The sequence below is a fragment of the Crinia signifera genome, chromosome 4, assembly GCF_055691185.1.
Source record: "Crinia signifera chromosome 4, ASM5569118v1, whole genome shotgun sequence".
NCBI lineage: Eukaryota > Metazoa > Chordata > Amphibia > Anura > Myobatrachidae > Crinia > Crinia signifera.
The window spans coordinates 55324955-55352441 of record NC_139220.1 but is presented as its reverse complement, the minus strand read 5'-3'; the positions used below and the strand labels follow the sequence as shown (position 1 = coordinate 55352441).

At 44.1% G+C, this 27487-nt stretch overlaps 1 protein-coding gene across 4 annotated transcripts in view; it reads left to right on the top strand.

Moving 5' to 3' along the window:
- The window catches only part of DOCK2 (dedicator of cytokinesis 2), a 707149-nt gene that overhangs the window by 40595 nt on the left and 639067 nt on the right, over nucleotides 1-27487 (top strand). For all 4 annotated transcript variants that reach the window (XM_083181781.1, XM_083181779.1, XM_083181780.1 and 1 more), the window contains exons 3-4: nucleotides 8138-8178; nucleotides 26428-26483. In XM_083181781.1, the coding sequence (XP_083037907.1) occupies nucleotides 8138-8178; nucleotides 26428-26483 (97 nt within the window). The remainder of the gene's footprint in view (nucleotides 1-8137; nucleotides 8179-26427; nucleotides 26484-27487) is intronic.

Genomic DNA, 27487 nt, shown 5'->3' with positions numbered 1-27487 from the left:
GGTAGTTGCTATATCCTAGTGGGCTAAAGGACCTCTGATGGCCAACCACATGACACATGATGCCAGGGGGAGGAGCAAGGTTGGTGACCTAGCGCTATCACTATCCACTTCATCATCTATTGCCTTTAGTAACCAGATGACGAAAGGAGCAACCGTGCGATGCAAGGGTACAATTGGGCTCCCTTGTTTGGACCTTGCTCTTTTCCCCTGTTGTGCCGTGTCACCTGCTTGTGACATCAGTAAACCTTTAGCCCACAATGATCTAGACTAAGATTAATGCCTATGTATTTTGATCAGGAAGTACTGATCAGATACTGAACAGTGGGCCTAATTCAGCATGGATCGCTAATCAGCGAATTCACAATCCGTTAGTTTATTGAATGACTGTGCGTGCACAATCTTCAGATTGTGCGTGGGCGGTGGCAATTAGTGAATACATATGCGTATGCATAGCAGTGGCATAGAAGTTGCAGTTTGAATGACAGGAAATCAGCGTTTAGGGGCGGAAACATGGCTTTTTATGGGTGTGTTTGTGAGATTGCAGTTGAGCCAAGGTGTTTTTTGGGTGGGTCTCTAACTTCAGCGATGACCACTTCCAGGCTGTTTCTTTTGCAGATTAGTGGAAGTCCTAGACTGGCACAGACAGAAAATAAACTGTTAGTTTAGCGATTATTCTTTCTTTCTGGATAGCGACTTTTTGATTACAGGCAGCTGCTTTTTCTCTAACTAGCAATCCATGAATTAGGGGCCCAAATCACACTCTCCCGCCGAAGTGCTGAAATTGGCAAATAGCGAGCCCTGATACTGCAGGAGCCCCAAATGTTGGCCAGGGGCAGCATTGCGGGTGACAGGACCTGGTGTTTTGCAGGAGACGGAACTTGGCGTCCCCCGCAAAGCCAGATCATTCAGTTTCTTGTGGATCTGCTTTAGCGCCATTATGCTCTAGCTTCTGTCAGTGCCTGGTGGGTGTTTGGGTGAGCAAGGCGGAGTGCAGAGCCGAGGAAGAGGCGGAGAGAGAGCCCAGTGCCGACTTCTAATAGTAATCACTGGTGCTGCAGATTACTGCATCCCAGTGTCCAGCGCCGGCATCTAATAGTAATAACCGCAGCAGCCGCAGTACTGGAGCAAGCAGCACCACAGCCTGCGGGTACAGCTGCAGGTGCACACTCCCGTACTGTGGCGATTACTATTATATGCAGGCACTGGACACTGGGGCTGCTGATAGTGCTGAGATGTGGTGGTGCTGCAGCACCGGTGATTACTAATAGAAGTCGGTACTGGGGCTGCTGAGATGCCGAGGTGATATAGACTGGCGGGATGCTGCTGCTGGCGTCCTCACTGTTGGATGAGTTGGCTGCATGGGTCATCCCTATGAAAATGGCCCTTGTGGCTGCCGCCCATAATATGTGCCACCGCAGGCATCGCGTGACCCCCTAGCCCCCCCTAGTTACAGCCATGGGGAATCTGTTGATGTGCTTCGCTGAGTAGTGATGTGTCCAGTGATTTTATCAAGCGTACTATTTGCAAGCAGGCTTATAATTATTCAGTACTATTGTTAGTTATTTTACCAGATGCATGGAATGTATGTGTGGTTGCCGGGGAAGGTGCTGGGGAGGTATTGTTGTCTCTTGCTTTTTAAAAATGAATTAATTGACTCTCCTTATCTCCGATTTTGAAATGATGTATATGAAAAAACACCATTCACCAAAGTGCATTTATTTAACATATTGACGTCTGTTCAGAGACTGCATTAAGTGACATTAACGCAACTGATTTTTATAACGAAAATGTCAATGTCCCAAAAAACCACTGCATAACTGGGTCAGCTGAGCAATAGACCGAAAGTTCCCGAGAGCATGAGATCATGGTCGCTCTAGAAGCTGACACTCTGACATGGAGCGCCGAGCTTTGTCAGTGGTGGGCTTACTTACCTAGTGACCTTTAAGGACTGTGCTCATGTGCAGTGTTAAAATGGATCAAATCTGCAAAACCTCACCCAGATATTTGCAGCATTTTGTTAGTGGGTGAAAGCCGACTTCATATTTTAATGTAATGAAATATTAAATAAATCATAATCACAATATTCATTAAAAAATAAGGTACTCTTTACTTAGTTGGGCGCCCATCGTGGGGATCGCGGGCATCGCGGCCAGTACATTAACGGCCGCGACGCGATGCCCGCGATCCCCACGATTTCCCATAGGGTTCAATGTTAAATTTAGTGCTGCCCGCGATTTTACATTCAATGCTTCAATGGCCGCGATTTGGCCATAGGAATCAATGTTAAATGGGCCACAGAGCCCAAATAGGCACAATTAACACTTAAATGTCCCCCCAAATTTGTAACGCCACCCCACGATCCACGCCAACCCGAAGCGTGGCGAGCGCAGCGAGCCCGCGAGGGGCGGTGGTACGCGTCCTCCGACCTTTTCATACCCCCACTATCCACGTCGGCGTGGAGTTGAGAACAGAATAGTGTGGCGAGCGCAGCGAGCCACCGAGCCCGAAGCGTGGCGAGCGCAGCGAGCCCCGCGAGGGGACGCGGATACCTGTGAAGCCCGCGTAGGGCCACGTTTACCTGTGAAGGTATCCGCGTCCCCTCGCGGGGCTCGCTGCGCTCGCCACGCTTCGGGCTTCTATTCTCAACTCCACGCCGACGTGGATAGTGGGGGTATGAAAAGGTCGGAGGACGCGTACCGCCGCCCCTCGCGGGCTCGCTGCGCTCGCCACGCTTCGGGTTGGCGTGGATCGTGGGGTGGCGTTACAAATTTTGGGGGACATTTAAGTGTTAATTGTGCCTATTTGGGCTCTGTGGCCCATTTAACATTGATTCCTATGGCCAAATCGCGGCCATCGAAGCATTGAATGTGAAATCGCGGGCAGCACTAAATTTAACATAGAACCCTATGTGAAATCGTGGGGATCGCGGGCATCGCGTCGCGGCCGTTAATGTACTGGCCGCGATGCCCGCGATCCCCGCGATTTCTTTACCCGCGACGCCCGCGATGGAGATCGTGGGCGCCGTGATAGGTAAAGAGTACCAAAAATAAATTCATATTTTTAATAGATACACATTAAGGCATAAATTGAGCACAATTGTGAATGTAAGGTAGTTTATTCTGTGACGTTAAACACTAAGCTGCCTGTCGCAACCAGTGGAATCCTATATGAATCTCTCCTTGGATAAAACAATAAAGATTCCAAAATAATTTTCCACGCAAACCTCTTTAAAGGTAAATTTAAATTTACGAAGATGGGAGTTCTATTGAAGATGGGATGTTGCTCATAGCAACCAATCATGTTCTACTTCTTAATTATTTAACACCTTCTAGAAGATAAAAGGTGGCCAGATGCACTAAGCTTCAAAAGTGATAACATGGAGAGTGGTAAACAACCAACCAATCAGCTCTTGCCTGACATTTTTCAACCACAGTGTGTGACATGGCAGGTAGGATCTGATTGGCTGGCTGTTTATCACTCTCCATTTTATCACTTTTGAAGCTTAGTGCATCTAGCCCAAAATCTGATTGGTTTCTATGGGGAACATCCCATCTTCAATTTAACTCCCATTTTAGTAAAGTTACCGCTTAGGGTAGTATTCAATGCGAGAAATTTACTAAGAAGACGAAATACAGCTGATCGGCGGTATGAATGGATATGACCGGGATCATCCATATTCTGCCTAAAATACGAATCGTACTGATACGCCTGGAAAATGAGGAGTATATTCCAGGAGTACCATGTGGCCTGATAGTAAATTTGGACTCATCATTGGAATGAATGGTAAAATCCATTCGTATCCTTTTGATGGAGTATTCATTCGTATTTAGAAATAAGAATGAATATACGCCTGGTAAAAGAATAGCCGTATACTGGCCTTTATAAATTCCGAAAATACGAATTTATGGCCGTATATGGCATTGAATGGCTATAAATAATCCTATTCATAGCCATTCAATCTTAGTAAATTTCCCCCAATGTGTGCCGATAGTTCAAGCATTCAGAATATCTGTGAGAGCTGCATTGTATGTTGTTAGGTTTATGTATATGAGATCGCAGTCACACTTACAGACACACACCAAAAGCCTGCACGACATGCCTGCATTTTTTTGCAGACTTTACACTATACTGGAATATGGTCTTTAGGTTGACACATTGATGCATTGTGTTGACCAGTGAAGGTCGACATGGGCTTAGGTCGACACCTGAAAAGGTCGATATGGGCTTAGGTGAACAGGGTCATTAGGGTGACACAAGCATTAGGTCGACAGTCAAATGTCGACATGGGATTTTCACATTATTTTTGTTGACATGTGGCGGCAGGGTATAGCGCACTGACAGTCAATAGTCTGACGTCTGCCAGGACTCAGGCAGTGGGGCTAATGCAACGAAGCCCCTTGCGAAGCCTCCCTTGTGGGGGTGTGCACCCCATGAGTTTATTTTGTAAATAAAGCATATGTACTGTACACTGTTTAACTTTTTAATAAATACAGGTTGAGTATCCCTTATCCCTTATTTTTTTTAAAGCATACCTACCTGGTCCCCCGGTGTCCACGGCGGCCTTCAGCATCTTCTTCAGCAGTCCCAGGGGTGCATTGCACGAGTTTGCAGGCGTGCCGGTGACGTCACCGGCACACCCGCGCAATACTCTCCTGGGACCGCTGAAGAAGATCCTGAAGGCCGCCGTGGACATCAGGGAACTTTGTAAGTATGATAGAAGGGGCAGGGGATAAAATAAATAAATAAATAAAAAATCTGAAATTTTCTGAAAAAACACACGGTTTTTGGAATATTTCGGATAAGAGATCGCCGGATATGGGAGACTCGACCTGTATGTGATCAATAATTACATTTATCTTGAATATATTAACTTCAACATCAAATGCTACCGTTATATTTACCAAACAAACTGCCCTCCCCGGCACTCTTATTAGTACAGAAAAATGTTATGTTTAACATTCAAAAATGTGCTGTGTGTGCACACAAAATAATATACAGTTATACAAAATATTGGTATTGCTAGAATAGTAATATGTAACGCGTGAGATTTTGTTATAGTTACCACCCACGTATAAAATCTGCTCAGTGACTGTCTCATAAAGTCATTACATTTGAGAAACAGCATGGAAAAGCTAAGCGCATTCTAGAAGAAAAGACAGGCTATGAGAATATTGAAGAATAGGATTGATAAAAAGTTAATTGTGTTTTTATAGATCGAAACATATGAAGAAAACAAAACAGCAACTGCAATACATGGCTAATAAAAAGCTGATTATATTAAACATATAAATCTTTTAAGATATAAGTTGACATACACACTGCAGGTCAAAATATAAGCAATAACTGCAAAACAAAAAGGGTAATTAGGTGGCCAAACATCTGGGAATGAAGTGATGATCCTGCATCACTAACGTACAGTTTATCCAGGGAACGATATCAGCCCAAGGTTTAGCCGCGCCGGTAACTACAGATGAAAAACCTGGTTCATATACTGTAGATTTTGATTTTGTACAAATATTACTGAAATAAACCGCATTCCAATATTGACAAGATAAGCTGTCAAAAACTGGCAGTAATTACAGTATGTACAGTAGCTACAGTAATAATGTGAAAAAAACCAGATACATTTATATATATTTAAATCAGGGCAGAAAATAAATATGCCCACGTTCACTTTTATTGTACATAATATGAGAATTAATTCCATATGTGGTATAGAAAATAGAAAGACTAAAATGAATATACAGATGTAGCACCGGTCATTGTGGCTACGTTGCGGCAGCGCGGCACATCTGGTGTACCTAATCGCACCCGCGGCTGCAAATGGTTTCCAACTCCATATTAAAACATATGTATTTGAATACAATGTAATTGCAATCCATGTTGGTGTAATTGTTGAGGCATTGAAATACTTTATTCATATACTGATACACAAATATGGCAAACAGAGTCTCGAGCAAAAATTGTCCAACAGTCTCATACGTGCATCCAGATGGTATCTCAAAAGACATCCAAGATGGTCTCCACAAATCCTCCAGCACGATATCCAGTATATATGGGGAAAAAAATTGGAAAATAATATATCAATATAATGGTCTTATGTGACACATAATTTTCACCCTTTTTTGTTGACCATAAAAAGGTGCTTACGTAAATCTTGCACGTGAAAACCATAAAGGTTTCTTTTGTAAATAGACCATCACCAGTGTGTTACATGTACATCTCTCTAATATCTGTAGCGTACCCGTTACTGATGGATCATAAACACATCTGGGTATCTTTTCTCTTCACACTTCCCGTCCCATGAAAGAAAGATGAAATCCTCCCACGGTGTAATATTAAAATTGAATGTGCCACACAGGATAAGAACATATAAAAAAACCAAGCAGGTTAACCTCGTACCAGACAAGAAGTGAAAGGATGATAACAGACCAGGAACAGATGGAACCCGGGTATTCTCCTGTCACCGATAGCGAACCTCCTTCTCCCTCCGGTTCTCCAGGTCTCCCTGTTTCGACATCTACTGATGTCTTTTTCAAGGTGGAGTCCACCTTTAAACCTTTACTTTAGCTATTGTAGTGCCGGCCTCTGCATGACGGTAGATAGATAGATAGAATGAGGAACATTTATTTTCCAAGTGCATGCTAGGTATGGACATCAGAAACCAGTGGTTAGTAGCTGTCAATGTTCCTGACCCAATGGAAATACTGGTTGCTGCCAGCCATTAGATTAGGCTTTCAAATGCCAACCTCATGGCCTACAGTCTTCTCTACAGATGCAGACATCCAGAAGTGGTATACACAGGTCAGCTTATGTGTTCTCTGACTGATTCTGTGAAGTGCACAGAGTAACCATCAATGGTTATACCATTGAATGGTTGTGATGCAATTGGTTAGTGGCCATAACGTCACTTGATTTGATGTTGGAATCCCAGCAACCTTTCAATGCTGGGCATTCCATGGCCATCCCCAATGTACCATTGGGCCTAAAAATCTTAACATGATATATAAATAGCAACACAAGGGATGCTCTAAACCAGAAATGCTGTAAAAACACAGTTATCAGGGTTTTTACCACATTTCTGTATTGTCTAACCCCCCTCCGCAGTGTCAGCAAAAGCTGGTGATTCCCTGCAGAAGCCTATGGGCTTCTTACTGCAGCGCTGTGTGTGTCACGGATCCCTCCCAGCATGCCCTGCGGCCGGCGCTATGCACATATGCAGATGTACTCCCTGGTCTCAAACCCGGAAGTCCAGCGCTGTGGCCGCATCACAAGGGACAGCTCTTATCGCAAAAGCTGTCCCTTGCTTAAATAGTCGCATATGTTAGAGCATATGCTATTATTAACAATGCGGTACCCGGCGACAGGGGGTGTTAGAGGGCTGCGGATGTTAGAACATCCTGCCCAAGAAATAAGTGGCCAGGAAATGTGGTTATAGTTATTGTTTAAATAAAATAGTATAGTAGTGGAAGAAAGATTACCAGCTATTCAGTGTAACAATTTGACTTAATGCTAGTCCCCTTTGGCTAACAAGTGCATGGGCTAATTGCCTAAAAAACAACAGCAGAAAAATATAAGCTCTTCGACTCCCAAACCCATCAAATCACACAATTGTATACCAAGAATGGGTGGAGGGAAAAGTCAGGAAACAAAGAAATAGTTTGCAAACTAATCTCCCAATATAAACATGAAGATACACCAGTCTCCGCCTCCACATAGCTAAACTTATGGTATATCAATCTGACACCAACAAGGCAATCACAAAATGGAGTCTTCTATGTATATTACATTTTACACACAATCTGTTTCAGGTTTATAGATACAGTATATACTTCAACCCTTTGCTATTTTTTCCCCTAAAGCTTCCAATATTTGAAAAATGATTTATTTTATATATAAACCTTATATATTTTATACATATATATATATATATATATCTCCGAAACACTGCCATCTGTTGGCATCGAGTGAAATGACATCTCTTTCTCTCACACACATGCACAAACACAGAGGCAATTACAGGGAAGCAGACTAGCTTTCGAAGCATTTGCTTTGAGCAGGCTTACTTGTTTGCAAATAAACATATGAAAGATATAAATATTTTAATGTAACTACTTTTTTTAATTTACTTTTTCAGACTGGTACAGAGGATATTTGGTAAAACAGAAGATGCATGAGGTAAGGTTGAATCGCTTCCTATCTTAGATTTATTACTCTTCTTGTAGAGAACATGACTGAATGTCATTACGTGATTGTAAGGATTTATATTCAGGCACAGCTTCTGTGTTAATAAAAGACTAAATAAATGAGTGCCGTTTAATTATATTTTTACATCCTTGCATAAATGATTAATTTTCTTAGCAATTAATTTCTTCCCTATTCTAATTAATAATACCTTATCTGTAAATGTACAAATTAAGTTCAGAATTGATTTTGTCAATACACATTTATCACTTAATAATATAAAAGATCATTATATCCATGCTGGCATGTACAGTAATAATGCCAAAATGACACTATTCCATTCCTGTACAATGCTACCTAGCCCATTATTCCATGTCCTCTCTGATCTTGCCTTTGTGAAAACAGCCCTTTACATTGCGCTTAGGGGTACGACCAGGGGTTAAAGCATGAGGGAATGGGGTGGACCTGTGCTCCACCGTATGTATGTAATGGTGAGGTGGAACATTTCAAACTCCTCCTTTTCCCTGCACAGTAATTCTAACAGAGAAGCATTCTAGTTCCCAAGGGGGAGGGGTGTGTGCCAAACACCCTACCACTGGCCCTGTCTCTGCCTAATGTAGGGGGGGGGGGGTAATTAGGTGGCAGAGGCAAAGGAGTCCCCTCTCCTCTCCAGGATCACTTTAAGCCCTGAGTACGACTCTTCATTGTTTTGTCACTGGCATACGTTGCAGCCAGCACCCTGTATTTGCTCAGCGACTGCATACTGTACCTGCCTTTCCCTAGCACATATAGTGCAATCCTATTTACTGTCTTTTCCATGCTTATCATTTGCACCTAGTCTATGTCTGATGCCAATGCGTTCTGATGGTCTGTCAAACTAAGCATATGGATACTGTCAGTCTGCCCTTAAATGTAACATATATATATATATATATATATATATATATATATATATATATATACTGTATTTATATATATATATATATATATATATATATATATATATATATATATATATATATATATATACAGGTTGAGTATCCCGTATCCGAGTATCCGTTATCCGAATTATTCCGAAAACCATACATTCCAGAAAGTGAAAAAAAAATATTTTTTTTTGCTAAAAACTCACTGGGGACATTTGTAACAGCATCACTGAGGACATGATATGTAACTGGCACTATATATGTGCAAGACAATGATTGCTTGGCATTCAAATTCAATATCTGAGATAGTACACAAATTTTGTTTCATGTTTTGAAACCTTGTTTTTTGAACAAATAAAATATATTTGTGTGTATTTTATGTGGTAATAAAATATATTTGTGTGTATTTTATGTGTTTATACAGCATAAATGCAAGATACTTCAAAATTCATAATTGAAATATTAAAATATTCCGAAATACGGAATAATCCGTTATCCAAAATTCTCCTGGTCCCGAGCATTTTGGATACGGGATACTCAACCTGTACTGTATTTATATATATATATATATATATATATATATATATATATATATATATATGTAGAAAGAAAAAGAAGGAGTGCACAATAGAGCCAAGAGTTTAAGATTTTACTGAAAAAATCCGTATAAATGTTCATACAACAGTATAAATAGCCAGCATGAGAAGCATAGTCACCGACAATTAATGCACGCTGTAGGTACGGGATCTGGGAACTCCAGGTGTTCCGTCCAAGATGTATAGCGGCAATGGCGTTCTCTGAGTTGAGAGATGCGTATGGCACGGGATCTGGGGATTCCAGCAACCTCCGACCAGAGTGATGACAGGCGGTGACAGCGTATACGACACACCAAGCTGAAGGTACGGGTCTCTCCGACGGAGCTTGGTGTGTACCTTCAGCTTGGTGTGTCGTATACGCTGTCACCGCCTGTCATCACTCTGGTCGGAGGTTGCTGGTATCCCCAGATCCCGTGCCATACGCATCTCTCAACTCAGAGAACGCCATTGCCGCTATACATCTTGGACGGAACACCTGGAGTCCCCAGATCCTGTACCTACAGCGTGCATTAATTGTCGGTGACTATGCTTCTCATGCTGGCTATTTATACTGTTGTATGAGCATTTATACGGATTTTTTCAGTAAAATCTTAAACTCTTGGCTCTATTGTGCGCTCCTTCTTTTTCTTTCTACATTTTCACTGTTTCTGAGGCCTGACTAGCCCCATCTGAAGTGAGCTGCACTACGCAATTAATGGTCGGACAGACTTTCAGCTAATTATAATTTAAGTGTGATTTTGCGCAGATTTCGCATCTCTTTATATATATATATATATATATATATATATATATATATATATACATTTACAGTATTTACAGTAGTAGAATCAGCTTTACTGGCCAGGTATACTTACGTGTACTAGGAATTAGATTTGGATTGCTGTGTAACAGCCAGTTAGGTAACAGTTAAACAGTGACAGTACAGATATACATAACACATACAGGTATATGCTAGATGTACCCTGGGGAGGGTGATGGACATGTACAGGGTGGTAGTCAGTAAGAGTCAGTGAGGCTGGGAAGCCGGGGGCCAGATGTTGGAGATTGGGCCCTCCCTGGCCCGATGTAGTAACCATAATTCCGCTCCCTCGCAGGGCACGCTGCGTGTTTGTGGCCTAGGGGGTCCTGTATGCAGGAGAAGAGTGGGGGCCGTACCATGCATACCAAGTCATTTAACACTTTGAGTGCCAAGGGAATTTATCAAAATACTGTAGGTGTAATGTTGACCTTATGTAGGAAATTTACATATTTTAAAATTTTCACTTATATAACAAATGTGTGCGACATATTTTGCACATCTGTCTCATAGATATTGGCCCTCAAAAGGTTAAGCATTACCACTAGTCAGATACTATAAAAAAAATACTATAGCCAGAGCCTGACACTTTAAGGGTCCTATTTCTTACAATGGTTGGAAGGACCAATGCCATGAGTGGATAATTACCAACAACTAGCAATCAGTATTACTGCTACAAAGGTACTGTGCAGCCCTGCTGTGCATGTATAACCTGAGGTTACGCTTTGCACAGCCACAAGGCAGTCACAGCGGAGGCAATGGAGGCATAGGCAGGGGCGGAGCTTCGTAAACAGTGCCATTGATTCCCACGAGCAAACTGAGAAAACCTTCAGTTATCAGGGCATTTGATGAATACTAGGCAGCCCCATTTTTCTGTCTAACTTGTTTATGTATTACAGAAAAAATTGCTGTAAATCTTCCCAAAACAGACACTTTCAGTACAGTATAGCCACATTTTTTAGTATAAAGGATATTTTGCAAGGGGTTCCTTCATTTGCTAAAGCAGGGGTCCTCAGACTATTTTGCTGTGGGACCCCATCAGACCAAAATAATAATGACAGGACCCCAGCAAGTTACTGCAGAAGGTTATCACATCGCATGTGTAGTCAGCAGGCCTGGCTTGCTCTGGTGACACACTGAACAACTTTGTCTGTCTTGATAACGGCCCTACGGGGTTGAAACGACAACATGGAATAATGCCTCTCTGTGATTAAAAGCAAGTTTTACCTGCATTTGGTGGTGAGTGGACTGGAACTGTTACTATATATATATATATATATATATATATATATATATATATAAATATATACATATTCCAGTCTGGTCCAATAACTTGTGCCATTGGTTCCATTCCGATAACCCTTGCCATTCGTTCCAATCCGATTCCCTGTCCGATAACCTGTGTCATTGCCTCCAGGTCATTAAACTGTGCCATCTGCTCCAGCCCAATAACCTGTGCCATTCGTTCCAATCCGATACCCTGTGACATTGGATCCAGTCCGATCATTTCTGCTATCAGTTCCAATCTGATACCCTGTGTCATTGGCTTTAGTCTGCTAATTTGTGTCTTCTGTGCTAGTCCGAAAATCAGTGCCTTTTTTAGTTCTATAACTTGTTCATCGGTTAACATCGGACCTAGCTCTCATCTAGTACTCGCAAAATTTTAGTTGGCACTAGTAGACAGGGGTCTGTATTTGGAAACTCAGAGGGATGGGACCTGTTCTTTTGGCACACTGAAACCCAAATACCTTGCGGGGGTCCCTGGAGAAGACCACCTACAGGTTAGCCTGCGCCTCTGTCCTGGGTATTCGTCAGTTCCCTATTACACATCTGTGACCTCACTATGACGCATTGGTAATAGTCAGCAAGCATCGAGCTCCAGTTTCCATTCTCCTGCTCATGTGCAAGAACTGCCTGAGACCTCAAAGTTTCACTTCTTGGTATACACCACCAGCTCGCTGAAGTCACAGCTGGGAACACAAAATCTCACAGACAAATGATAATGGGGGATGGGGGTGTGTGTGTGTGTGTGTGACACAGAAGGCCTAAACAGAAGAGAGCGATTGTAAAGAAACTACGAGTGACATTAGAGAGAGAGGGCGGGATGTTGTAACATCCGCGCCCATTATCGCTGGCTACCGCATTTTTAATAACGGCATATGCTATAACATATGCCGTTATTCATGCAAGGGACAGCTCTTGCGGTAAGAGCTGTCCCTTGCGATGCGGTGCCGGCGCTGGACTTCCGGGTCTGTGACCCGGGAGTCCATCTGCGCATGCGCAGACCCCGGCGCCGGCCGCAGGGCACGCTGGGAGGGATCCGTGACGGATCCCTCAAACAGCGCTGCGGTAAGAAGCCCATAGGCTTCTGCAGGGATTCGCCAGCTTTAGCTGGCGATTCCCTCCGCAGCGCTGACACTGCGGAGGCGCCATATAGCATATAGAGATGCGGTAGAAACCCCGAAAACGGGGTTTTTACCGCATTTCTGCTATATAGCATCCCGCCCAGAGAGAGAGAGAGAGAATAAAAAAAATAGAGACAGATGTTAAAGTAGGCAGTACTTTCACTATGAGAAAGAGATAAATGAGGAGGGAGAGAGAAAACAGGTTGATTAAGTCAAAAGAAGGAGGAAAAGAGGGGGAGAGAGATAAAGGGGGAGTGCAATTAGGTGACAACGGGTAAAGACGGGGAGAGAAATTAAAGAGGGGGCGTGTGCAAGGGAAGGTGGCTAGAGAGACAGAGACAAAGAAAAGAGATGCGGAAGGCAGATGTTCTAACACCTGCTGCCCATTTTCGCCCCCCTTTGCCGGCCACTGCATTCTTAATAATCGCATATGCTCTAACATATGTGATTATTAACGCATGGGACAGCTCATGCGATAACAACTGTCCCTTCCGATGCGGTGCCAGCACTGGACTTCCGGGTCAGAGACCCAGGAGTCCGTCTTCCCAGGAGACGGCTGGGGGCATGCTGGGAGGGATCCATGACGGATCCCTCACAGTAGCACTGCGGTAAGAAGCCCATAGGCTTCAACAGGGAATCGCCAGCTTTCGGTGATTCCTTCCGCAGCGCTGTTACTGCAGAGGGCCATTGGAGCATACAGAAATGCAGTAAAAACCCTGATAACGGGGTTTTTACCGCATTTCTGCTTTAGAGAATCTCCCCCATGGGGAGAAAGGATGAGAACATAATACAGAGATAAACTAGGAAGAGGAGGAAGGAGATAGGAAGGTGGTAGAGTGGGGAACAAAAATCCACAAACACCAGGCTCCACAGCTACAGTACATGAATATCAATGAGTGGTCCAATGTACAAGTCCATATATATTACAATTGGGGTGTGTTATATCATATACATTTTGTAGGAGTGTCTGTTAATATTACTGTATTATGACCTTAGAATGGGGTTCATTTTTGTCTTTCCTTAAACCACAGATTTGTGTACCACTTAATCTCAATAAATGCAAAAATTGTGAGGAGTTGGTTTCAGTGAGTTGTTAATATCCTTAAAAACTAGATTTCTGTACTTCACATTATATTTCTTTAAAGAAGAACTGGAAGAAAGAACACAGTCATGTTATTGGATAACGCTATTTGGATTAGCTTCCACAAAGGTAATTTGCTGAGCTAAAAGCTGTCCATCTGCAGCAGGAAATGGCTGTTGTTCAGTTTCATAACTGTATCCCGGTGCTGGCAAGAATAATAAACAGCTTTATGCCCTTTTACAGTAGTGCCACCTGTGTGGAAAGGATAGTAATAGAACATTTTAGTAAGTTGTTTGCAGATTTGTATTACCTGGAATCATAGGCGTGCGCAGACCATTTTTTTAGGGGGTGCACCATTTTAGGGGGGTGTCGATCACCGCTTAATGGACAGCAATGCAAACTAAATAGGGGACTTATTTATGTATATGGGTTGTGTATGTAGAATGAATCATTCCCCCCACACAGCGCACTGCAAAAATTTACACTGTAAAGCCATACCTCCCAACTTTGGAAGTTCAGCAGGCGGGACGCTGCTGTTGTGCGCCGGAGGCGCGTCGAAATTTTCAGGGGGCGTGGCCTAATTTGGGGCATGGCCTATACTCGTGGCTCTTCTGCGAGGCCACGCCCCCATTTTGCCGCTATGGGGGCATGACCCAGAGGCTCTGTGAGCCTCTAGCCATGCCCCCAGCCCCCTGGCTGCGGGAATAGACGCTGTGCGCATGCGCACAGTGTTTATTCCCCGCTGCTTAGCAGCTGACAGGGGGGACTCCCAACAGCCCCCCCACACCGCGGGACACTGCCGCCCGCGGGTGGGACAGGCCCTGACAATCGGGACTGTCCCGATAAAATCGGGACTGTTGGGAGGTATGTAATGCCCATTACACATAATGCCACACACTGTAATAACCATTAAACAAAACACCACACATCATAATGCCCATTAAACATAATGCCACATACTGTAAACCGCATTAAACATAGTGCCACACACCCTGATGGCCATTAAACATAATGACACATACCATAAAGCTCATTAAACATAATGAGCATATCCAGGGGGGGGGGGGGGGGTGTCAGTAGAATACTGACAGGAAGAGCTGTCACAGCTCCCCCGTGCATTGAATATACCCCAGTGACTGCTGCAGCAGTATATCACATTTATTTACTTTACCTTTTTTTTTTTTTTTCTCCAAGCGACTATCATGCAGGAGCACTTAACGTTGCTCAGGTTCGCTCCTGCACGGTGTGCTGGCGAGTGGCGACGGCGGTGTGGCATCCGCCATCCTCTGCTCAGCGCTGGAGGCGGGAGGGAGTGCGGGCGGCAGGACATGGTGCGCAGTGTGGCGTCACCACGTTTCGCCGTTTTATGTCTATAGAGGCGGGGGCGGGGCTGACATATTCAAAGAAGCCGGGTAAGTTCACAGCATCGCCGTCAACACCCGTCCTGGTCTGCTGCCTGTGGCGGCAGGCAGGTGATGAAGTCTCCTGACCAGCCAGTAACCGGGTGCTGCTGTTGCGGGGCAGGAAGCTACACATTGCGTGCACTCATGTGGGGGGTGCCAGCGGTCATTAGAAGGTGCCTGTGCACCCCCGGCACCCCCCGTGCGCACGCCTATGCCTGGAATTGTTTATTTTTGTTTTGTAATTGCATTTAAATGAGTATATAGGAATACTTTAGAATAGACATATGTAAAAAAATAAAATGAAATTGGTTTCTGGATTTTCAATGTAGACGTTTTATAAATATTTATTGCAGGTCTTAAGTGATCCTGGGGAGGTGGTGCAACTAGTTTCCCCTGCTTGCTACCCCGCCCCCCCCCCCCCCCCCAAAAAAAAAAAAAAAAAACCCATCCATACAGTTTAAAGGCACAGTCTCACAAGGAAATGGCGTCACACAATAGTGCTCCCAATTCGAATTACACCACACAGTACCACAGCATACCTCCCAACTTCTGTGTTGGGGAAATAGGGACGTGCCCAAAAAGGGGGCGGGCGTATGCGTATGCTAATTAGCCGCAACCTCATTTTCATACGAGAATAGACGCTTTGCGCACAGCGTCTATTCTATTAGATTGGGGGGTCTCCCAACTGCCACCCCTGCAGCGGGACAATGCCTGCCGCGGGTGGGACACCGGGACAGGACCCGAAAATCGGGACTGTCCCGCTGTAATCGTGACAGTTGGGAGGTATGCCACAATGGTACAACAACGAGAGTTGCCTCATGTGCATCATGCCACACAGTAGTGCCCTTATACACAATGCCCACAGTAGTAATGCCCCTTACACATAAAGATGAGCAGTAGTGCAGTTTACACAGAATTCCGAAACTAGTAGTGCCACTTAGACATAATTCCCAGTGTAGCTGTGCCCCTTATAAACATCTCCGCCTCTTTTACTCCAGCAGCTCACTTCCTGTGTCCTTCCAGCAGTTCATTGCTCTGTGTCCCTCCAGGAGCTTCCCTACCTCTCTTGCACTGAGCATACTCCTTTTAGTTGCTCCTAGTGGCCTAGTGCTTACTTCAGTAGCAGGGTCGGCATGGCACTATGCGCCATGCCCGAAAAATAACCAACTGGGACATGAAGAGGGGGTGACCGTTGACTGACAGACACAGTGTGTGTGTGTGTGTGTGTGTGTGAGTACTGGGAGTAGCAAGCCACAGGTGGAGAACCATTGGAGGGGGGGGGGGGCTGCAGCTCGTCAGTGACTCTAGCGCTGCCTACATCATAAGGCTTTTCTGTTGGAATTATTGTGGGTAACAGGATTGTGGTGGAGGGCTATCTAGTTTACCCCATTATTTATTGTTTTGTAATGCACCTCATTATTAACATGCTTTAACTATACTAGGGCTGTGCACCGGCCACTTTTCGCATTTTGGGTTTTGGGTTCTGATTACCTTCAGGTTTTGGGTTCTAATGGGTTTTGCCAAAACACCCCCTAAATGTTTTGGGTTCTGATTCTTTTTTTTTTTAAAAGCATAAAAACTGCTAAAATCTCAAATCTCATCCAGTCTATTCTGAACACCTCACACCTCACAATATTGTTTTTAGGGCAAAAGGTTGCACCGAGGTAGCTGGATAACTATGCTAAGCCACACAAGTGTGCATCACAAACACGTGGCTCATCTAGGAGTGGCACTACAGCAGCAGACAGGATGGCAGTTTGAAAAACTAGGCCCCAAAAAGAGCCCTATCTGGCTTGATCGTGGTTACCACCAGCTGAGGAGCAGTAGGCGATTGGTGCAGCAATGCAATAGCTGCAAAGGAGTGGAACCTTCTGACCACAGGTGGCGACCAGCCAAGGAGCAGTGGGCAATGCAATAGCTGCAAAGGGGTGGAACCTTCTGACCACAGGTGGCGACCAGCCGAGGAGCAATGGGTGATTGGTGCAGCACTAAGTTGGTCTGCGAGTGTGCTGTGCTGTGTATCTGTCTTTATCAGTTTAATATCCAATAAGACCACTACCTGGCTTGATCATGTTTACCACCAGCTGAGGAGCAGTGGGCGATTCTGCAGGCAGTGGCAGAAACTCTCCTGTCACTTAGGCCGTCTTCCGATGGCATCTGGTTGTGTGATGCATGGTGAGAGCGGAATCGGCGGACTCCCGGAATAATATAGGGAGTATACCCATCTGCATTACAGTGTCTGTGAATGTGGCAGTCATGTACGTGTTATCTGTGCTTAAGGTACAGTGCCTACATTAACGACACTGCAGAATGGCTTCCCGGAGACACCTGTAACACCCTATCTAAGGCAATAAATGCACCAGCAGAGAGGTATTATATGTACGGCAGTAGAATGGAATGGAACCTACTGACCAGATATAACCAGGTGACGACCAGCCGAGGAGCAGTGGGTGATTCGTGCAGCAATTAATGACTCTCAGCAGTGGGATTGGTTAGCTCTGTGATTATTACCACTTTAGCGCAAACAGTTGTATGTGATTAAAGATGAGTCCACTTATGTCACATATCAGCATTGGGATTAATGAATGGTGATGCAAGATGGAATTGTCCTTGGGCCCTCCCACCCACCCTTATGTTGCGTAAATAGGACGTGCAAACTTTAACAAACCAAACATTTCAGCGACAGGGCCTACAAAACTGTGGCTGAAATGATTGGTTTGTTTGGGCCCCCACACAAAAAAAGACATTTCATATCTCCCTGTATAAACTGGCTCTACAGAGATAAGATGTCATCGTCACGCGTCATCCTCCTCCTCTGATTTCTTGCCCCCTTCAGTATGAAAAACTAGGCCCCAAAAAGAGACCTATCTGGCTTGATCGTGGTTACCACCAGCTGAGGAGAAGTAGGCGATTGGTGCAGCAATGCAATAGCTGCAAAGGAGTGGAACCTTCTGACCACAGGTGGTGACCAGCCGAGGAGCAGTGGGCAATGCAATAGCTGCAAAGGGGTGGAACCTTCTGACCACAGGTGGCGACCAGCCGAGGAGCAATGGGAGATTGGTGCAGCACTAAGTTGGTCTGCGAGTGTGCTGTGCTGTGTATCTGTCTTTATCAGTTTAATATCCAATAAGACCACTACCTGGCTTGATCATGTTTACCACCAGCTGAGGAGCAGTGGGCGATTCGGCAGCCTTCTGCAGGCAGTGGCAGAAACTCTCCTGTCACTTAGGCCGTCTTCCGATGGCATCTGGTTGTGTGATGCATGGTGAGAGCGGAATCTGCGGACTCCCGGAATAATATAGGGAGTATACCCATCTGCATTACAGTGTCTGTGAATGTGGCAGTCATGTACATGTTATCTGTGCTTAAGGTACAGTGCCTACATTAACGACACTGCAGAATGGCTTCCCGGAGACACCTGTAACACCCTATCTAAGGCAATAAATGCACCAGCAGAGAGGTATTATATGTACGGCAGTAGAATGGAATGGAACCTACTGACCAGACATAACCAGGTGACGACCAGCCGAGGAGCAGTGGGTGATTCGTGCAGCAATCAATGACTCTCAGCAGTGGGATTGGTTAGCTCTGTGATTATTACCACTTTAGCGCAAACAGTTGTATGTGATTAAAGATGAGTCCACTTATCTCACATATCAGCATTGGGATTAATGAATGGTGATGCAAGATGGAATTGTCCTTGGGCCCTCCCACCCACCCTTATGTTGCGTAAATAGGATGTGCAAACTTTAACAAACCAAACATTTCAGCGACAGGGCCTACAAAACTGTGGCTGAAATGATTGGTTTGTTTGGGCCCCCACACAAAAAAGACATTTCATATCTCCCTGTATAAACTGGCTCTACAGAGATAAGATGTCATCGTCACGCGTCATCCTCCTCCTCTGATTCCTTGCCCCCTTCAGTATGTACTTCCTCATCCTCACAGATTATCAATTCGTCCCCGCTGGTCTCCACAATCCCAGGTCCCGTTATAATCTCTGGAGGCAATTCCTGGTCTTCATTGAATAATTGATAATTAATTTTAATAAACATCATCTTCTCCACATTTTGCAGAAGCAACCTCCTTCGCCGCTCACTGACCAGGTTCCCCGCTGCACTAAAAACTCTTTCGGAGTACACACTGGAGGGGGGACAACTCAGGTAAATAGAGCCAGTTTGTACAGGGGCTCCCAAACTGCCTTTTTTTTTCCTGCCAGTACAGGTAAGGACTGTCTGACATGTCTACTTGGATGCTGTCACCAAAGTAATCCTCCACCATTTTTTCAATGGTGACAGCATCCAATGCAGCGACAGTAGACATGTCAGCAATCGTTGCCAGGTCCTTTAGTCTGGACCAGATGTCCAAACTCCCTCCTACCTGCCCTGCATCCCCACCATTGAGTTGTGTGGGAAATCGTAGCTGTTTCCTCGCAGACACAGGTGTGGGAGAAAATGTAGGAGGAACTGGGGCCGTGTCATGGTCCCCTTCAGATGACAATCTTCTGACCGGCAGGTCTTTGCACCTTTGTAGACTTGTGTCTGCCGGAAACAGAGACACAACATATGCTTTAAACCGAGGATCGAGCACAGTGGCCAGAGTGTAGTCCTCTGACTTTAACAGACTGACCACCCTCGTATCCTGGCAAAGCGTATGGAGGGCTTCATCCACAGGAGTGACATGCTTTGCAGGAATCGCAATGCTTTAGCTCTTCCTTCATTTTCTCCAGCTGCTTCTGCAACAGCCTGTTAAGGGGAATCACCTGACTAATGCTGGCAGTGTCGGAACTGATTTCACATGTGGCTAGTTCAAATGGCTGGAGAACCTTGCACAACATGGAAATCAGCCTTCACTGCGCTTGAGTCAGGTGCAGCCCCGCTCCTCTGCCTATGTCGTAGGTGGCCATGTAGGCTTGAATGGCCTTTTGCTGCTCCTCCATCCTCTGCAGCATATAGAGGGTGGAGTTCCAGCACATCACCACCTCTTGTTTAAGCTGATGGCAGGGCAGGTTGAGGAGTTTTTGCTGCTGCTCCAGCCTTCGGCAGGCAGTGGAAGAATGCCGAAAGTGTCCCTGGACTACTAGCCACAGTTCCTGAACTAAACCGTGATTTATGAAGGGTCTTTAGGTGACATATAAGGAAGGATGTACCTAGGTGGGCAAGATCCTTACCCCTGCTTATTGGAGCTTTACATAAGCTACATATGGCAATACATTTGTTGTCCGGATTCGGATATAAAAAATTCCAGCCCGTAGAGGTGGATTTATTGGTCCTCTGCCCAGGCATGACAATGGGCTTTTTCATCCCATGAACAACAACTGTTTCCCCCCCTGATGCCTCATTTAAGCAAACCACCTCAGCATCCTCCTCGTCAACTTCCTCCTCAGCGCCAGCTACATCAATATCCTCCTCTTGGTCTACAACATTGACACCTTCATTATCTAAATCAGGAACTGCACTGTGGGTGATCCTTCCAGCATATGCAGATGGAGTGCTGAAAATGATGGAAGGAGCCACCTCTTCCCGTACAGCGATGGGAGCGTCAGGCATCACAACCACCAACACCCTTGGACTCTCCTTGGGGGTTTGTGATAACATGTCTTCTTTAGTAGGCAGAGCTGTTTGCTGTGTTTTTGTTGACAGCTGAAATCTCTTCAAATTTCTAAAGGGGGCAGTAGGAGGGGTTGCATGGCCATGTGCAGTTGAACCACCAGTCATGAATACAGGCCATGGCTTTAACCGTTCCTTGCCACTCCGTGTTGTAAATGGCACATTGCCAATTTTACGTTTTGGTCCTCCTTTTACTCAACTTTGGCTTTTTGGATTTTACATGCCCCATACTTTGACACTGGACATCGGCCTTGGCAGACGAGGTTGATGGCATATCATCGTCTATATCATCATTAATACTTGCATTTGAAGCACATTCAGAAGTAAGAGGAAGCGGCCCTTCATCTTTCTCTAATTGATTCTCCATATTTTGCATCTCCATTACTTTTGTGGAGTTATGCATTATATTACACCACAGGACAGCACCACTGGAGTGTAAGTATATATGGCAGTAGATGCACCAATAGAGAGGTATTATATATACGATTATATGGTAGTCAATCAATTAAGAAAGATATACGGTAGTCAATTAATTACGCACCACCAGAAAAATATATGGTAGTCAATTAATTACGCACCACCAGAAAAATATACAGTAGTCAATTAATTAGGCCCCATCAGAAAGATATATACAGTAGTCAATTAATTACGCACCACCAGAAAAATATACGGTAGTCAATTAATTACGCACCACCAGAAAAATATACGGTAGTCATTTAATTACGCACCACCAGAAAAATATACGGTAGTCAGTTAGGGCCTTATTTTGGATCACTCTTAGAGGCAAATTCCTTCTCAGATGGACAAAACCATGTGCACTGCAGGGGGCAGATGTAACAGGTGCAGATAGCATTAGATTTGGGTGAGTTATTTTGTTTCTGTGCAGGGAAAATTCTGACTGCTTTATATTTACACTGCAATATAGATCTCACTTTGAAGAAAGATATTATTTAGACAGCAGTATTATTAATATGCACTAGCAGAGATATTATTTTATTTAGTAGATGCACCAGTACACTGTTAATTTATTAATATTTATTTATGTCAGACTCAATAGTACAGTAGATGCACCAGCAGAGAATATGTACTAGTTATGTAAGGCTGTAAAAAAATACACCAGCAGGGGAGTATTATTAATTATACACCAGATGCACAAGCAGACTGGTATACAAGTGGTTAATAAGTTTTACAACAGTGCACACTGCAGTGATATACATGTATGATTGAAGTGGCCAGGTAGAGGTACTGCTGATGGGTTGGCAGCGCCAAACCACCAGAGAGCAGATAGTGGCACTAGTAGGCACTGGCAGTCACCCCAGCAGCAAAAGAAAACACAGCTCCTAAGCCTAACCTAACCAATTTCCACACACAGACGATCCTACTCTCCAACCAGCTCAAATCCCGAGTGAAAAATGGTGCCAGACGCTCGCTCTTTATATAGTATTCCGGATCTCACGAGAATCCGGCGCATGGCAATGACGTTTTGCCCACGCGCCCGGATCCGAGTAAGGCGGGAAGCTCCCAACGCTGCTCGGATCCGGGCTCGGATTGATGACGTTCGTGCGAGCTCGGGTCTTTGAAATCCGAGCTCGCACATCTCTAAAATATACAATTTTTTATTTTTTTATTGATGTCTTAAAAAAAAAACAGGTACTGCTTTCCTAGCATGGCACCCACGATCTAGATTGTATGTGTGGGGCTTATATCTCAAGCATCTCATGCATCTTATGTGTTTGTGTGGCATAAGATGCATGAGATGATGCAATTGACGCGATCGACCAGATGGACGAGATTTTTACATTGCAAGCATCTCATGCATCTTATGTGTTTGTGCGGCATAAGATGCATGAGATGATGCAATCAACGCGATCGACGAGATTTTTACATTGGAATCAATGTAAAAAGCCCCCAAAACCCCAATTTTATTTGCTAACCCCCTCTCATGGGTGAAATGGCCCCCCCATTGGTAACGCCACTCCACTATTGACGCCAACCCGAAGCGTGGCGAGCGCAGCGAGCCCGCGATGGGCAGCGGTACGCATCCTCCGACCTTTTCATACCCCCACTATCCACGTCGGTGTGGAGTTGATTCTATATAGTGTGGCGAGCGCAGCGTGCCACCGAGCCCGAAGCGTGGCGAGCGGACGCAGAATACATGTAAAGTAGTCCGCGTCCGCTCGCCACGCTTCGGGCTCGGTGGCTCGCTGCGCTCGCCACACTATATAAATTCAACTCCACGCCGACGTGGATAGTGGGGGCATAAGAAGGTTGGAGGACGCGTACCGCCGCCCCTCGTGGGCTCGCTGCGCTCGCCACGCTTCAGGTTGGCGTTGATAGTGCTGGTGGCATTAACAATGGTTATTGGGGGCTCACGATTTTTTTATCTCATGCATCTCATGGATCTCATGGATCTCATGCATCTTATGCATCTTATGTATGCATAAGATCCATGAGATTAAAAAATCGGGTCCATCGTGTTGATTGTATGCCTTAAGTACCTTAAACTTAAGGCATACAATCAATGAGACGGGCGGGTGCTAGGAAAGCAGTACCAAAAAACACATTGAGATTACGAAATACTTCCCTATGCTAGCAATAGCTTAGGTTGGCTTGCTCTCTATAAAAATATATACAGCTTTGTACAAAAGTAATGTTTTTTGCAAAACTGTAAAATAATCTGCATACAAATGCTAACTCCTGTTACTACATTATTATTTTGTTTTGTTTTGTGTGCTTGATGAGCTACCAAGTATCTGGTTTTATTGTTTATGTTTCCTTTTTCGTGGGCTAAAATGTCTCATTGCTTGGAAATGTCCAATGATTCTATTAATTTGAGTGGGTCAAAAAGTGTCTTTTTTATAGGCTATTGGTTCTGCTGTGGAACTAAGAGTCCCAGTATGGCCATTAATGCCTAGCATGCTGGAACTTGTGGTTCTCCAACTCCCAGTATGCAGGGCAGGTTTGCTGGGACTCATATTTCCACAGCAGAACCCAATAGTCGCATCTAATTTAAAAACAATACCATCAGCCCGGTGCCCACCGCCCTTGGGCACTGGGACAGCCCTGGGCTTCAGCCCAGGCAGGGTTAATCCTGGAGGAGGGAAGGCTTTTCAATGGGGGGGAGTTTCCACTCTCCCAGGGTCCCTGCCCGGGCTGACCTGTCAGGAGGTAAATTATTTGGCCGGGGGAACAAATGTAAATAGTTTCCCCTGGCTGTGGCATTACCCTGCTGGCTGGGCCCGGTGCTGGTTCTCCAAATACGGGTGAAACCTATTCATTTAGTCCCCCGTATTTTGGGAATCAGGACCGGCCCTTGAGTCTGGTGCTGGTTTTATAAATTCCGGGGATCCCCTACTTGTTTTGCCTTGTGAATTTTTTAAACCAAGTAAATGCCCAAAATACATGTAGGCAGCTTGTGATACCGATGCACACCCAGTAGGAGCAGCATCGCAAGAAAAAAAGACTGCTGGCAAGCCAGTTTTGAATATATTGTGTACACTCTAATGTTGTAGTATAGTCAAAATCAGCCATGGTTAACATTCTCAAGAAATTCTAGTCAATATTGTATGGTTCTGGGCTCTGGGGAGTTCAAGGGAAATCGCATTGTCAAAATCATACATATGCAACCGTATGCACCTTAAGAGTAGGATTGGATTGGATTTCTTTTGGGATTACAAAATAATGGCATTTCACTTTGTACTACGTTTCATATTTATTGGATTTTATGTTTTAAAATTGGCAAGATGTCTTTATTTAAATGAAGCAAAAATCCGCATTGAATCATGGTAGGTCAAGAAGATGTGTTGATAAAAAAAATGGTGTGTGGTAATAAGCAGTAACTGGACGGCAGTGAGCCCTGTGTTGACCCTGCCCCTTAAACCCATGACGGGGCAGGGCGACCAACTCTGGGAAGTGGAGAGGGTACAGACACCCTGCAATCCAGATGCTGCTGCTGCCATGGGGCAGCAATGATCCTGGTCCCAGGACCCTGTGCCCTATTCGATGGCACTGTTCATACACCCTTAGTTACAGTAAAGAAAGGGGAGGGAACAGTAGAGATTGGGTGGGTGCACACTGCAGATAGTTATATAAGGTGTCCAACTGATACAATTCACTTAAAATTTAACTTTTATTAATTAGTTTTAAAAGAGAGATGTGCTACTCACATCCTCTCATTATAAAGATAGTATTTGTGAATAAAGATAAGAAAGGGTGATTAAAAAAGATCGCGATGTAGATGTTCTGTTTTAAATGTGGATTACTGGCTCCTTATATTGTATCCCTTATTTTAAGGGCTTATGTTATATTATATGAGACTTTTTGTCTCAATCTGTCCCAATGCACCTCCTTTGATTTTCAGGGGTGTCTTGCTGTGGATAGTTATCTGGGAGTGAATTTCTTATCCATCACTCTTGTCAGATACATTAAGTCACTCTTTGCTGTTTAATGTTATTTATATTATCGGTTCTTGAGTTTTTGGTTATGGGGCTATTAGTACAATGTATTGTACTAATAGCCCCATAACCAAAAACTCAAGAACCGATAACTATCCACAGCAAGACACCCCGAAAATCGAAGGAGGTGCATTGTGACAGATTGAGACAAAAAGTCTCATATAATATAACATAAGCCCTTAAAATAAGGGATACAATATAAGGAGCCAGTAATCCACATTTAAAACAGAACATCTACATCGCGATCTTTTTTAATCACCCTTTCTTATCTTTATTCACAAATACTATCTTTATAATGAGAGGATGTGAGTAGCACATCTCTCTTTTAAAACTAATTAATAAAAGTTAAATTTTAAGTGAATTGTATCAGTTGGACGCCTTATATAACTATCTGCAGTGTGCACCCACCCAATCTCTACTGTTCCCTCCCCTTTATTTACTATATATCTAATGATCAGAGAAGGGTAGCACCACTCCAAATCTGAGCAAAGAAGAATAAAAATTATTTAAATCAATAAACACAAATATTAAGAGAATGCAGATATAGTTTATAATAAGGCGAACAAAAGGATTTCAGTGCGGAATTCACTCCCCTCCCCCTTCCCCCATCTCTATCACCCTTAGTTACAGATCTGGGTGTAGATTACCTTAAACCTCATTTTTATTATTATATATGTTGTTTGATCTGTGTGATACATGATAATATCAATATGGATTACCAAACCTCTGCCTTCACTTTTTATAGAAAGTCGGTGAGTTATTGTGTACAAGTGAATCTTAATAACTTTATATAAATGGTTATATCATGTCTGATTGTAATTTTTGATCTTCTAGATTGTGCATGGGAAGTATTTATTTACCTTGCTTAACATACCTAGAAATGTTAATTATATTCCTGAGTATTATTTTAGTATTTATTCACTAGAATGTGTCTACAGAGAAAATGAAGTCACAATACTCTTGTTTCCCACAGGGGATATTCCCGAAATCCTTCATCCACATTAAGGAAGTTACAATTCAAAAGAAAAGGTTTGTTTTGCTTGTTTTGTTTTGCTCACTGTGGAGTACAGGACAGCCTTTAATGCTTTATTTTATGTTTAAATGAGAACGTCATTGTGTCCCTCCCTATATGATGTAGGAGCCAGACAGTTCCCAGCACTTCCTGCACATTTTATAACTGAAATAATATTACTGTAGACATGCAAACATAGAATTAGGAAATATCAAAGTTTCACTTGAAAGGTTCTAGTAGCACTGATCTGTTGTCACCTGTGTTAATGTTTTGACTGTCAGTATTGTGAAAATGTGCAGGTACTGTAATCAATGGAAAATTGAGCTAACATATTATTTTGGCAAAAATGACAAATGCCCCGGTCATATGGGAGTTGTATGGGTGGGCATGAGAATGTACCCACACTTGCCACTTAGTATCTTTTCAGCGCTGCTCATATGCCTTGTGCATAAACCACTGTTGCCCTGTAATCGTAGCTGCACATGCAACTGTGCATACATGGGAATCAGACCAGCCCCCCACAGTAAGGCAGTCCCATTGTAGGGGGGGGGTTCCCCCCCAGGTCCCACCCCCTCCAGGACTGCCATTCTGGGCTGCTATAGGCAGTAACCTGGCTTCCTGTAGGAGGCCACTCCCTGTCTTGCTGTGCAGCTCAATTTGGCTGATGTGGCCTGAAGCCCATACAAGCTGGAGGTATGTGCATGCTCAGTACTTATGCCGCTACTATCTTCTGCATTGTACAAATGCCGAGACCATGAGCGGGTGCAGGGTCTGTGAGCTATGATGACCGGCGGTGGCAGCTACCGGCAGCATGGCCAGTGGCAGCTCCCTTCCCTCAATGAGGTAGGAGCCACCGCTGTTTAGGAATGTTGTACATATAGGCATACCAAGACCAGCGAAATTTGTCATTCAGTGTAGATGATCTATTCGCATACCTCACTCAAGCAGGCAAATATTAGACACATAAAGGTTTATGATCCATCAAATCTCCTTTTGTTCACATATTTTTTTCTGTTTTCAC